This window comes from Aptenodytes forsteri, unplaced genomic scaffold, assembly GCF_000699145.1.
Source record: "Aptenodytes forsteri isolate BGI_AS27 unplaced genomic scaffold, ASM69914v1 Scaffold257, whole genome shotgun sequence".
NCBI classification, from domain to species: domain Eukaryota; kingdom Metazoa; phylum Chordata; class Aves; order Sphenisciformes; family Spheniscidae; genus Aptenodytes; species Aptenodytes forsteri.
Window position 1 is genome coordinate 356,397 of NW_008795194.1, and position 11,879 is coordinate 368,275.

The following is an 11,879-nucleotide window of genomic DNA, read 5'->3' on the forward strand; positions in this document are numbered from 1 at the left end:
TTGCCTTTAGTTTATTTTTTTTTTTTTTTTTGACCCCCTGAGGATATTTAATGTCAAATCTAACCCACTACAACTGCTTGCTGCCATGGAAAGGTGTTTCTGATTTTTTTTTTTTCTTCTCTTGTCCTCCCTGCCCTAACAGTTCCATCGCTAGTGTCTTCTACAAGCTGAATCAAGTCGGTGATAAATTTATCTAATGAAACTGTTCTTCCCTTTCTTTGGTGGGTTAACTTCCTGTTGGATCAGGTGTTACAGTAGCATGCAAGAAGTGTGGTCAATTAGTTGATCCAATGGCAAAAGCTGAGACTACTCCATAGACTGCCACTAAATTACACCAAATTAGGTATAATGTAAAATAGAACACTGGTTTCTCAAAGGTTGGGTGTTGGGGACAACATCACAGGGGACTGTTAAGATAGTGCCAGCACCTGAATGTGGTGGTGAACTAAGGGTGGCTAATGTGAGACATCTCTAAAGTAACTGCAACTGTTAGCTTGTGTACTATGGCCTAGATTTTAGTGAAGTGCCTTATAGACAAATGGATCACACTCTGAGCATAGCTGTCAACTAACACTCGCTGAAATCACGCTTTAAAGACTGTTACAATGTTAGGTACAGGTGGAAGTCCAGTAGTGGAGACCGGGATGCAAATTTTAAGGCTGTAAGTGCCTAGATTAAAAAGAACTACAAGCAAGTCAAAGGATGCAACGTAGCCTCGAGATCAGGAAGAGGAGGAAATGGGAATACTGCAGACTGCAGTAGGCTGAACAACGATCGGTGAATTAAACTACTAAAATAAGATGGGGCTGCTAGGCAGGTGTTCTGATGAAGAACATCATTTCCTGTGATGAGTTTCAGGGGAGTTTTCCCTGCTTCTACGTTGTCAGTCATCTCGATGCTCTGAAAGATGTTACTGTCCTGCGAGTGGCAGAAGAGCAGAATGTGTATGCTTAAATCTCCCAGTAAACCATGCAAGACATGAGTGCAAACCCATCTTCACCAGTAGTCTTAATGATCACTGATCTGGGAACTGGGGTAAAGGAGGACCATGAAACTGCTTCAACTTCTGTAGCTGGATTTAACAAGTGTGAGAGTGCCCAAAGGGAGAAAGAAGAAATTTGTGCTTTATATTTCAAAACTGAAATCAAACTGATTTCTGTTAGCTTTATAAAGCTGCCTTTTTCTTCAGGGATTACTCTTCACACTCTATCCTTATCTTAAGAGCAACTAGATAGAAGTTTTCTGATCCCAATTAACTTTCTAGCCAGTAGCGGCTTTCTTACCAACCTTCTAGTGCATGTACTGACTGTATCTGATGTACTGGGATTATACGCTTACTGCCAGTTAAGGGAAGAGGTTACTTTCAAGTTAAAACGTTTTGCCTCTTATCAAAGATGCTTGAGTCAGTATTCAGGCAGAACTGCAGTGAAGACAAGTTTGTAAAGGAGAGAACTAGACATCTTTAGGATGTATTAGTAAATGCAGATATTTTCATTCATTCCTCCACTAAGTTCCTTGAACTTTCAAAGATTAATTAGGAGGCAGAAATTTCAGAGAAGTTTCTAATTATACCTATTTAGGAATATTAAAGAATTTTTGTTATTGATGTTTTGCCTAGTGATAAGAGGCTGGATTTGACTTAAAGAACAAATGTTGGCTCTCAGGTTTGTTGCTCTTAGGTACCGACTGAGTATCTGTGCCTAGAAAAAGGTAAATAACAAATAATGCCGTAAAGTGCCAGCGTTTTTTTACTTATCTTGAATGTAGAATGCCAAATGCTGCCTTAACAACCAAAGTATTTTACTTGGGTTTTTTTTCAGTTGTTTCATAGTTTCCCCTTGGAGTTCTGTGGTCATGTTTAAAGTTGGCTCACAAGCGAACGTATGGCTAAAGAACTTGTCTGCTATCTTGTTTAGATGAGGCTGCAGTAAAATGCAACACTATATGAATACAAATCTGTAGAAAGTACTATTTAATACTTAGTGCCTTCGCTCTATGTTCTCTTCAACACAGCTGGTGAAAATGGCTGAAAATGGAGATGGTGAAAACATGTCTATTTTGGAAAGCAAAATCTGTCAGCAAATTGAGGTAAGTTCAATTTCTAGTTTGGGATCTGGACTGAGATGTAGTTTTGGAGACACTCATTGGTAGGGACTTGGCTAATGGGAAGTTAACTTCATAGGGAGTTAGACTTGAATCTTCAACTCTTCAAAAAATCTCTGTCACAGGTCTATGACAGGTATTTAATACTTTAAGATAATTCATAATTGTAGTCTATGTTGCAAGTTATACTTGTCTAGAGTTGCCTGTAAGACCCCCATTTGAAAACAAAAGGTTTAACTTGCTAGTGTTTTAGGTGCCATAGCAAGTGAATGTATCATTAAACAATTTATTGCTATGTTTGCTGGTTATTTTATCTATGCAGATATGAAGATGCATTTTAATTCTATATGACTCAATTTTTTTTGTGAAAAAATCCTTCTACTTGGGAATCTGTGCTGGTAAAAATACTAGCACATTGCATAACTTGCTATTATGATTTACTGCTTTGTAATTTATTGCTACAAATTACAACTAAACTTATGTGCCTGCTTTAGATTAACTTTCTCACTCTAGGGACTTGGAGGGTTACCCTACAACGGAAAACTGGGCACATCACTTAATATGACATCTAGAACAAAACTGTCTTCCTGATGGATAAAAATACAGCTGCATGTGAATCCCCATCAGCATATGGAGCTGTAGTCATTATTTATGGAAAAAAACCCCAAACAACAGAAATTGAGGAAAAATAGTTGACAAAGCTAGACTTGTGGTAATGTGAGTTTGAGGTATACTAGAGGGAGAGGTATTGTTGTAGAACTTGCACTGAGTTTTTAAAGCACGATGATATTGGTGGAAACGCTCCAACTTATCCTGTGACTTCAAGTATTTGACCCTAGTTAGATGACTGCTAGTAAGTAAAAGAATCTGATAACTTGTCTATCTTGTGCCGAATTGTCTTCCCATGCTGGACGTGATTAAAATGAGAACATAGTAAATTAAAATAAAAACAATTTTTTTTATCTTATAGTATTTTCTTGAACGAGACCTAGAAACTCTAGTCTATGTGTATGATTTCTCAGTGTGGCAAATACAATATTCTTGCTTATACGTTCCTTAAATAAGGACTAAAACCTGAATCTGTTGGTGACAAATTTGACTTTTGACTCTGCAGAGCTTGATCAGGTTGATGAATAATTATGTCAACAGAATAAGCTTCACGCCTTTCCTAAACAAAACTGCAGTCTACCTTTGCCTCATTGTCCCACTGGATGAAGCACCAGCTTTTTTTTTTTTTTACAGCTTATGTGTTGCAGCTAAGTTTTGGAAAAGGATCATGTTAAAGCAGGAAGTAATAATCTCGGAATTTCTAATTGTTCAGATTAATGAATTTTGGTATGTCTTAATCCACTGCAGTAAGTTGTCAGATGAAAAACTTTTAAGACTGAACATTCAAAGACAAATCTCTCTCCCTGCCTCCCTCTCCCTTCTTTTTTTGCAGTACTATTTTGGCAATCACAATCTACCAAGAGACAAGTTCCTAAAGGAGCAGATCAAACTAGATGATGGCTGGGTGCCTTTAGAAGTAATGATCAAATTCAACAGGTAAACCAAAGTACAACTAATCTGGATGGAAGGGTAACTTTCAGCTACTTAGCTCTATTTGGGGCCAAATGTCCCTGGTCTGCATGTACAACTCCTATTGCTGTTTTAACATTTGGCTTCAGCTTTGCCTGTATATTTGTAATGACGTGTGCCTGCTTACTCAATAGGTTAAGTCGCCTTTCAAAAGATTTTAGTGTTATTGTAGAAGCACTAAGAAAATCCAAGACTGGTTTAATGGAAATAAATGAAGACAAAACTAAAATCAGAAGATCTCCAAACAAACCCCTTCCTGAATTAAATGACCAGTATAAGGCTGCAATTAAAAACAGATCTGTATATGTTGTAAGTAAGCTTCTTCCTTTGCTCTGTGCTGTTCTGCATGATTTTGAAAACCATCTAAGTAAAGCTTGAATTAATTCATGCTAGATAGGTTATAACTTCTGACTAAGTGTCAGTTTGTTGCATATAATTGAAGCTTGTTGCTATCTTGCAGAAAGGCTTTCCACTAGATGCAACTCTTGATGATATCAAAGAATGGCTTGAGGATAAAGGTCCAGTTGAAAACATTCAAATGAGGAGAACATTGCAGAGAACATTTAAGGTAGCTCTTGCGATGAACAGTTAGACCTGGGGCAGGGATCCCTCCTGGACGACATTCTGTTCAATTAGTCTAACACTGAATGTCTCTTACCATTTAACAGGGCTCAATATTTGCAGTTTTTGATAGTGTTGAATCTGCTAAGAAGTTCACAGAGATCCCAAACCAAAAGTACAAAGACACAGAGCTGATAGTACTTTTCAAGTAAGTCCACTTAACTGATGTATGAACTAATAATGGTCAAGGGTGAATTTAGACAAGAACCTGGCTTGACCTGAGAAGTGTAAGTTTCTACACTGTTGTAGAGATATTGATAGCTGTACCTTTTGGAGACTAGCATCTCAACTCCGAAAGATAATCTCAACTGTTTCTTGGCTACTGCTGTCTTATAAAGTAACTAATGGAATATTTGAAGTGGTTATTAACTTAGCTTATATTCTGTTGAAGGGAGGAGTATTGTACAAAGAAGAATGAAGAAAGGAGACAAAACAAAGTAGAAGCTAAAGCAAGAGCTAAACAGTAAGTCATTAACAATTAAGTGCCTGGTTTTGCTCACCTGATCACACTTGAACCAACTCTTAACTAATTTAACTTTTCTACAGGGAAAAAGAAGAAAAACAGAAACAAGCAGCAGATGCTGAAATGGTATGGGTTTCTTAAATCTCTATACCTGAAAACTATGCAATGCTTGCTTTTGTGTGGATTGAAAATAACAAACATGCTCCTGCAGCTACATTTTGTAAAGTAACATGGGATATTCAGAGTTTGAAATTCTATAATAAAGAGCACCTTCTAGAAAGTCACTTCAGCTTTTCCAACTAACGTACAGTACAGTAAGACTTGGTTTTGTCATGGTATTTAATCTTATTTTCATGAGACTAATTTTGTTTAAGGGATCATATCCTGAATTTAAATTATTAGGCATGTTTACGTGTTCAGAAGTGATCCTAAATGCACCACTGAGATGACAGTTCTTCTGTGGTATTTAAAGGATCCAGTAAGGATTTCATTAGTATTACATAGATTTTCAACCTGAGGCGTCAGCCTTCAGAAAACTGTTTTGTACAATTTAAAGAGTGTAACTCTATTACAGGAAGGGAGTCCCAAGTTCCACATAAATGTATCGTAGTAAGCAAATAAAATTTAAAAAAGGAAAAAAAAGGAGTAGGGGACACACCATGCAAGACTTGGACTCAGCATAAATAAGCTATGTAGCAAGAATGCTTGGGTTACTGATGGTGCTAAGGGGGTGACTTCAATTGCTTATTCATCACTATCATGTTTTAATAGTCTTAGGATTCAGGGAGGAAAAAAAAGAATATTCAAGCTTGACTCTTCAACAAAAATGTGGGGTTTTTTAATTTCATTTAGAAGTCTCTGGAAGAAAAGACAGGATGTCTTTTGAAGTTTTCTGGTGATCTAGATGATCAAACATGCAGAGAAGATCTCCATGATGTATTTTCTGATCACGGAGAAATCAAATGGATACACTTTGTCAGAGGTGCAAAGGAGGTCAGTACAATCTTAGACAAGGAGTTAAGATCTCTGTATTAGTTTGAAACTGAATGATTAAATGCTTGTTCTCTTATGTAATCAAATAAATTATTTATTTGACTTGTGGAATTGCAGAATATCTACAGAATTAAATTATTCCCTTAAATTCTTTCAAAAGAACTGGTAAAGGTTCCAGCCTTCTCAGTTGATACGGTCAAAACTGAGACTGAGAATGTTTGTTAGGACAGTCAGGGTTTTGCTTTGGTCTAGACATATTTTACATCATGCAAGAGTAATGAACTTGCTGAGGTACCCAACAGGATATGTTGTTCATCATTCTAGCTGAATGTTTTCGCAGGAAGATTCAAATGCAAATGCCACTCTTCTTTTCAAGGGAATTATCCTATTTAAGGATATTGCAAAAGCAGCCCTGGAAAAAGCCAAAGCAGCACATAACGGAAACTTACAGCTTCGGAACAAGGATGTCACGTGGGAAGTGCTAGAAGGAGATGCAGAGAAAGAAGCTCTGAAAAAAATACTGGAAGATCAGCAAGAATTGCTGAAACAGAAAACAAAAGGTCCTCTTTTTATTGGTTTAAGCATTTACAATGTCCTAGAAGTGGCACTGTGTGAAAGTAACTGTAAATAGTGAATACATACTAAACACTGACTAACTGTAAAGCTTTCTTTTGAGCTTGCCAGTTAAAAGACAAAGTTCCTGACATCTTATATCCCCACAGGACGCAAAATTAAAGGAAAAGGAAGAGGGGGAAAGATACCTCAAGGTGCACACAAAGGAAAAGTACAGTTTCAGGGCAAGAAAATAAAGTTTGAGAATGAAGAAGAAGGTGGCGAAGATGATACTAAAACAGGTATGTAATTTTGTGCACTGGATGCAGCTTCTTTAGTACATGGAGTTACTTTCTGGAGGAGTACTCATGTTTCTTAGAAGTGTTTCAGATTTGGCCCTACATTGTACTATTTCTGTCCTCTTGTCAGTATCAGTAAAGTAACTTTAAGGGTTTTGTGCTTGATTCATTCCAGAACTGTCCAAAAAGCATATTAAAATAATTACTAGATAGCTGAGGCTGTACTGCAGGGCTCTTGAAAGCATTCTGCATTGAAAGATGGTGGTTGTCAGCAATGTTACACAACCATACAGACCCAGCCTCTTGAGTGGTGATTTTTTTTTTCCCTTGAGGATCTGAGAAGACTAATAGTTCTGCATATTGCTATTTAGCTTGGAGAAGATGAAGAGCTAAGCTTCTGTCCAGTAGATACGGCACCTGCTTAAACAAAACCCAGTGAAACTTACTCCTGTTAGATTGTATTCCTTCATCTTCTTACCTGCCCTCCTGCTGTGAAGTTATACAGGGAAGAAGCTCTTCAAAGTTGGTATTTTAGAACATCTAAAAGCTTTAAGTCACAGTAATAAGTAAACCCTCTAGCATAGCAGTGGCTGTGGATAAACTAGGACTCATCCTTGAACTTACATGGTAGGAAGGGTTTGTTTTTTCAGATTTCAGGTAATACTGAAATGCTTTCCTTTATCATAAATGACTACATATTCAATCTTGCAGAACCAGCAAGTCCCAAGAAGAGACCACTAGAGGAAATGGAAAAAGAAGAACCTGCACCAAAACAACTGAAAACAGAAAATGGAGCTGTAGATCAGTAATACTAAAATTAAAAAAAATCATTGTTTTTATTGTTCCATTTTCAATAGGTTTTAAAGACATGCCTCAGCTCAGGAGTTTCTTGGCAGAAAATCTAATGAAATCCACTTCAATGTCAACCTACAATGAGAGGAAAGCTTCATTTTGTTAGGTTACAGCTTTTTTTTTAAATAAGCATGCTTACTCTTAACATACCACCCTGGAAAACTCTTTTATATAGTTTTGTTTATACTGACAGATCCTCTCAACTTCTCTGGCACCTCATTCAGATGTAAAAGGTTCTGGACTTTGTAATCTTGCGGTTATGTTAAATAGCAGCTACCAATAAATTCAGAACTTAAAACTGCTTACTACTGAAGCCTGGATGTTAATGTAGTATGAAGCTGTAACTGTGAAGTAGCAAAGCTGAAGGACAGACTTCTATCACTTAAGTTCAAGTCACCAAGAGAATAGGTACAGCTGAATAAAACTTCTAGTCTTTGCTACTCAACATACCTAACAATCTTCAAATCTTGCTCAGTCTACTCCAGGATTCTCTCTCTACTTCCCCTATGGTAATGGGATACATGTTTCTAAGCCAGCATTCACCACCCAGGAACTTGCCTGTGGGCTTAAGCTTCCATACTCTAGCATTCTGACTAGATCTTCTATTGTGGGATGAAGTGCGCAGCTTCCTCCTGCTCCCTCTAAGGTAGTTCTGTGATGGATTTCACTGGCTGTAGCTATTTGCAGTACAGAGCATAGAACACTGAAATAGTGCTACAGCTTTAACATCCTAGTTACTCTGGCCTTCATTACAGTCTAAGTTCCAGCTGCAGATAGGATCAAGCAAATAACTATTAAAAGTTGGGTCAAGGAGACTACCCTTAGCTTTTTCACATCTAGTTGCAATGCTGCCTTTAATCTTTGACTTGGATTACAATGATTATTTTCCCTGTTCCCTATTCAACTACAAAATGTAGTAACAGTAATGGAACTTGATGCCATCGTAGTGAACTTCTCTCAAGTGCTGTGAGCATTCCTCATCCAGTACACGCAGCCTTAAAACCTAAATTTTCTTAAGTAGAATTTATTTATCTGCCTAGTACAAGACAGAGCATTTTCTCAGTTATGTTAGGTTTTATACTTACTGATTTCTTCTTATGGAACTTGTATGATGCTGGTAGGTCATATCTAAGTTCTGTGAACAGTACAAAGAATACTTGTTACACTAGAATGATTGTTAGTCAATTGACTTGCACCCTACACCCACGTTCTTCTATTGCCCACCTCTGTTGCCCCTGGCTAGATAACTGTTTTGATCTCTAGACTACATTATGGCTGAACATTTAAGCCAACCACATCAGACAGTAAGTGGATGGCTGAAATGCAGTTGTGTTTCAAGCACTTGTGCAACTTCCATGTCTCAAGTTGTATGACTGTATAAAGCATCCAGCTGGTGATGTTTAAGAATCGGGAAGATACTTGAAAGAAAAATATTTAGGTGACTATAAGGACAGGATGGTTTTTTGTGTGACAACTGACCTGCACTTTGCTTTTGTTATTCAGCAACAATCTTTTGAAGCAGGAAGGTAGGTAACTTCTGCTTGAAGGCAAAATCTAGTCCAGGAAGAAATCCAATTCTAATTCTGCACAGAATATACATTCCTCAGAGCTTTATTAAGTGTCTGCTTGTATTCTAGCCAGGTAGCAAGGTAGATTAAAAAAAAAAAAAGGGGGAGCTGCTTAAAAAAAGACCTGTGTCATTTTCAGTGTTAAATCACACTTAAATTTACCTCAGGCTGTTAAGACTGGCTAGTAGTGTTACAGATACTAGCCCACAACAAATTTTTTTTTTCTTTAACAACAAATTAATCTTACCTGCTATGACTTCCATCTTCACTTCCCATTCATCTGCTTTCTTTTGAATGTGCTACAATATTAAATAGATACAGGTAAACTTAAAAGTTTGTTTCTACGCTGTCTTGTAAACATCTATACTCTGTACTTATTTAAGAAGTCTCCTGTGCTTTTGTTTTTCAAGCTGAAACATTAGATCACTTACTTACCTTGATGTATGTGAGATCACAGTTATTTGACATGATTAGTATTTACCCAAAACAAGTTTCATACCCCCTAAAGGTGTGAACAAATCAGTGAAGCTATAGACAACATCATTAAATGCCAGCTATTTCATTGCCTGGTTAATGCTTGCCCTGCTAAAATGAAGGGCTTACCTGCCGTGTTGAAGTTTTGTGAAGGGAATATACAGCTGTTTTTGCCATTTGTAAAGCAGTTTTCAGAAAAATCATATCCATTCCTAAAAGAATGATGAAATTATTAGAATTGTTAAATGCAAGCTTAAACTAGAGGACTTAAAGATCTGCTTCATTCTTCAATTTTTCTGGAGTAATAGCTATCTGAGAAACAGCGCTGAATACATTAAAGTACAGAAAGTATTTCTAAAATGTACCCAATTGCTGTTAGTAAAAGATAAAAATGATAGGGATATGAAATAGCTAGTATTGTTTATTTCATACCCAGCAATTGTTAGTTACAATGATGAAGTTGTTAATCTGTACTTAGGAAACTGATTCCAGATCAACAAAACTCTAGGTAATTACAATAGGTAATTGTAATAAAGAAGGAAGATGTTTCATTAAAAGGGTTTCCCTTGCTATTTCATTCCTAATAATTTCTAACTGACTTTCAGAATTACGAACCTTTATTATGCTTGGTACCAAACGGAGGGTTCATAATAACTGTGTCAAAAGCCTCTGACATGCTGTCAGATAAACAACAGACATCACACTGAACCATGTTGATGTTCGTGAGCTCAAAGTCTTCAATATTACTATTAAATATTTCCAGTGCATCGGCATCTATGTCAAACCCCACACACAATCTATTAAAAAAAAAAGTGCCACATATTAGTTTCCTGCAAACTAAAATGGTGTTTAAAGTCTATAGTAAAGTTTTGAAAGGGATCTGTGTACACAACTTGTTTTATCTAGGAAATGTAACAAGCAGATACTATAAATTCAGTGCTGATAAAAATGCAAGTAGCTCTGTTGCCCTTTCTCAAATATCCTTTTAAAGTTTGTGAAGGAAGTTTCATGTGTTCATTTAGTGCTTCAAGGGAAAGCAAACATTATCACTTCCAAATTCATGGCATTCCATTCATGTCTATCTCCTCCACTATTTGAATGGTTATTAACTGTCTAAACATATTAAATAGCCTCATTATGCACCAGATTAGATACCTAAAATTAGTTTAGTTCAGCATTGCTATGTTCTAATCTTACTTTCTACTCTTCTATGCCAGAAAAAAACACAAACAGAACTTAGTATTAAATACTTACCCTGCTCCTAACATTGCACTTCCAATGCTGAGCATGCCACAACCACATCCTAAATCTGCAATTGTTTTGTTTTCAATATCATCAAAAGTATTGTGAATTGTATAAAGCATACATGCTGGGGGGAAAAAAAAAACCACAGGTCAATAATATCAAATAAGCATCTGATTAATCAAGAAAAGCTACTTTTGCCTTCAGAAAACTCTGAAATTAAGGTTTCTTGTCATGCAAAATTAAGCTGATGTTCTCACTGCCTGTAATTCTTTTTCATTTATACGTGAAAACAAGTCAAAAACATTTTGATGAATTAGAGAACTCTAGACGTTTGGTGGAGAGATTACACATAGAGCTGTGAGTATTGTTTGTGGAAAAAGTATGCCTCTAAATTTGTCTGGGGAAAAACAATAGATGTAAAATATTGGAAAAAATCACATTTAAGATATGGGTGAGTGTCTGTATCTACACTTTTACTGTTTTTTGCGTGTCATGAAATAAGTCCATTTCAGCTTTCTCATTTACAGATTAAGATGTTTCTATCACAACATTATCTATCTTTTAAATCAATTTACTTGATTTTTGGATTGTACATTAATGGTATACTTCTAATGAAAAGAAGTTAACAGAATTAAAAAATAATTAATTTCATTCCTCCTGGATACAATTTCTCAACTACTTTTAGTGTAAAGGCTTCAAAGGAGATAATGCAGTCAAAACACTTTTTTTTTTTAAAGTGCTGATCAAGAACTAGTAAAAGAGACAACAGTGCTGTAGGTAACCTCTACCTGCGATATGAGGTCTCGTTGGATACTGTTCAAGAAGTAGTTTTGGACTTTCAAAAGTATCAACTTGTTGAAGACAGCTTTCCAGTTCTTTAAGCTTTAATTTCTTCATGTTTATAGTTTAACTAAGAAAAATAACGCGTAATCAGTTACAATAATATGAATTACACACTATGTTAAATTTTCATACTTAAAATCCCACTGTACAGCTCAGCATCTTCCAGGTGTTCTCATGCAGCTGTTTTCAGGGATCCAGCTGACGGCGCACTGATGACGGGGAACAAGCGCGGCGCTGGCTAACGCGAAGCCATTCCCGGACCGCGGCAGCCCCTCTCCACACGCACCA

The 11,879-nt window shown here is 36.6% G+C and overlaps 2 protein-coding genes across 2 annotated transcripts in view; one reads left to right on the top strand and one right to left on the bottom strand.

Annotated features, from left to right (window-relative positions):
- The window catches only part of SSB (Sjogren syndrome antigen B), a 14,637-nt gene extending 6,871 nt beyond the window's left edge, over positions 1-7,766 (top strand). The window contains exons 2-12 of the mRNA XM_009278562.2: positions 2,014-2,088; positions 3,545-3,648; positions 3,816-3,990; positions 4,142-4,249; positions 4,350-4,450; positions 4,694-4,765; positions 4,849-4,891; positions 5,618-5,758; positions 6,135-6,318; positions 6,481-6,612; positions 7,321-7,766. Of these exons, the coding sequence (XP_009276837.1) occupies positions 2,014-2,088; positions 3,545-3,648; positions 3,816-3,990; positions 4,142-4,249; positions 4,350-4,450; positions 4,694-4,765; positions 4,849-4,891; positions 5,618-5,758; positions 6,135-6,318; positions 6,481-6,612; positions 7,321-7,418 (1,233 nt within the window). The 3' untranslated portion in view covers positions 7,419-7,766. The remainder of the gene's footprint in view (positions 1-2,013; positions 2,089-3,544; positions 3,649-3,815; positions 3,991-4,141; positions 4,250-4,349; positions 4,451-4,693; positions 4,766-4,848; positions 4,892-5,617; positions 5,759-6,134; positions 6,319-6,480; positions 6,613-7,320) is intronic.
- The window catches only part of METTL5 (methyltransferase like 5), a 5,681-nt gene continuing 1,226 nt past the window's right edge, over positions 7,425-11,879 (bottom strand). Inside the window, exons 3-9 of the mRNA XM_009278561.2 lie at positions 11,537-11,658; positions 10,758-10,872; positions 10,119-10,300; positions 9,633-9,715; positions 9,277-9,328; positions 8,547-8,596; positions 7,425-7,536 (exon numbers count right to left, since the gene is read on the bottom strand). Coding sequence (XP_009276836.1) covers positions 7,483-7,536; positions 8,547-8,596; positions 9,277-9,328; positions 9,633-9,715; positions 10,119-10,300; positions 10,758-10,872; positions 11,537-11,645 — 645 coding nt within the window. The 5' untranslated portion in view covers positions 11,646-11,658 and the 3' untranslated portion in view covers positions 7,425-7,482. The remainder of the gene's footprint in view (positions 7,537-8,546; positions 8,597-9,276; positions 9,329-9,632; positions 9,716-10,118; positions 10,301-10,757; positions 10,873-11,536; positions 11,659-11,879) is intronic.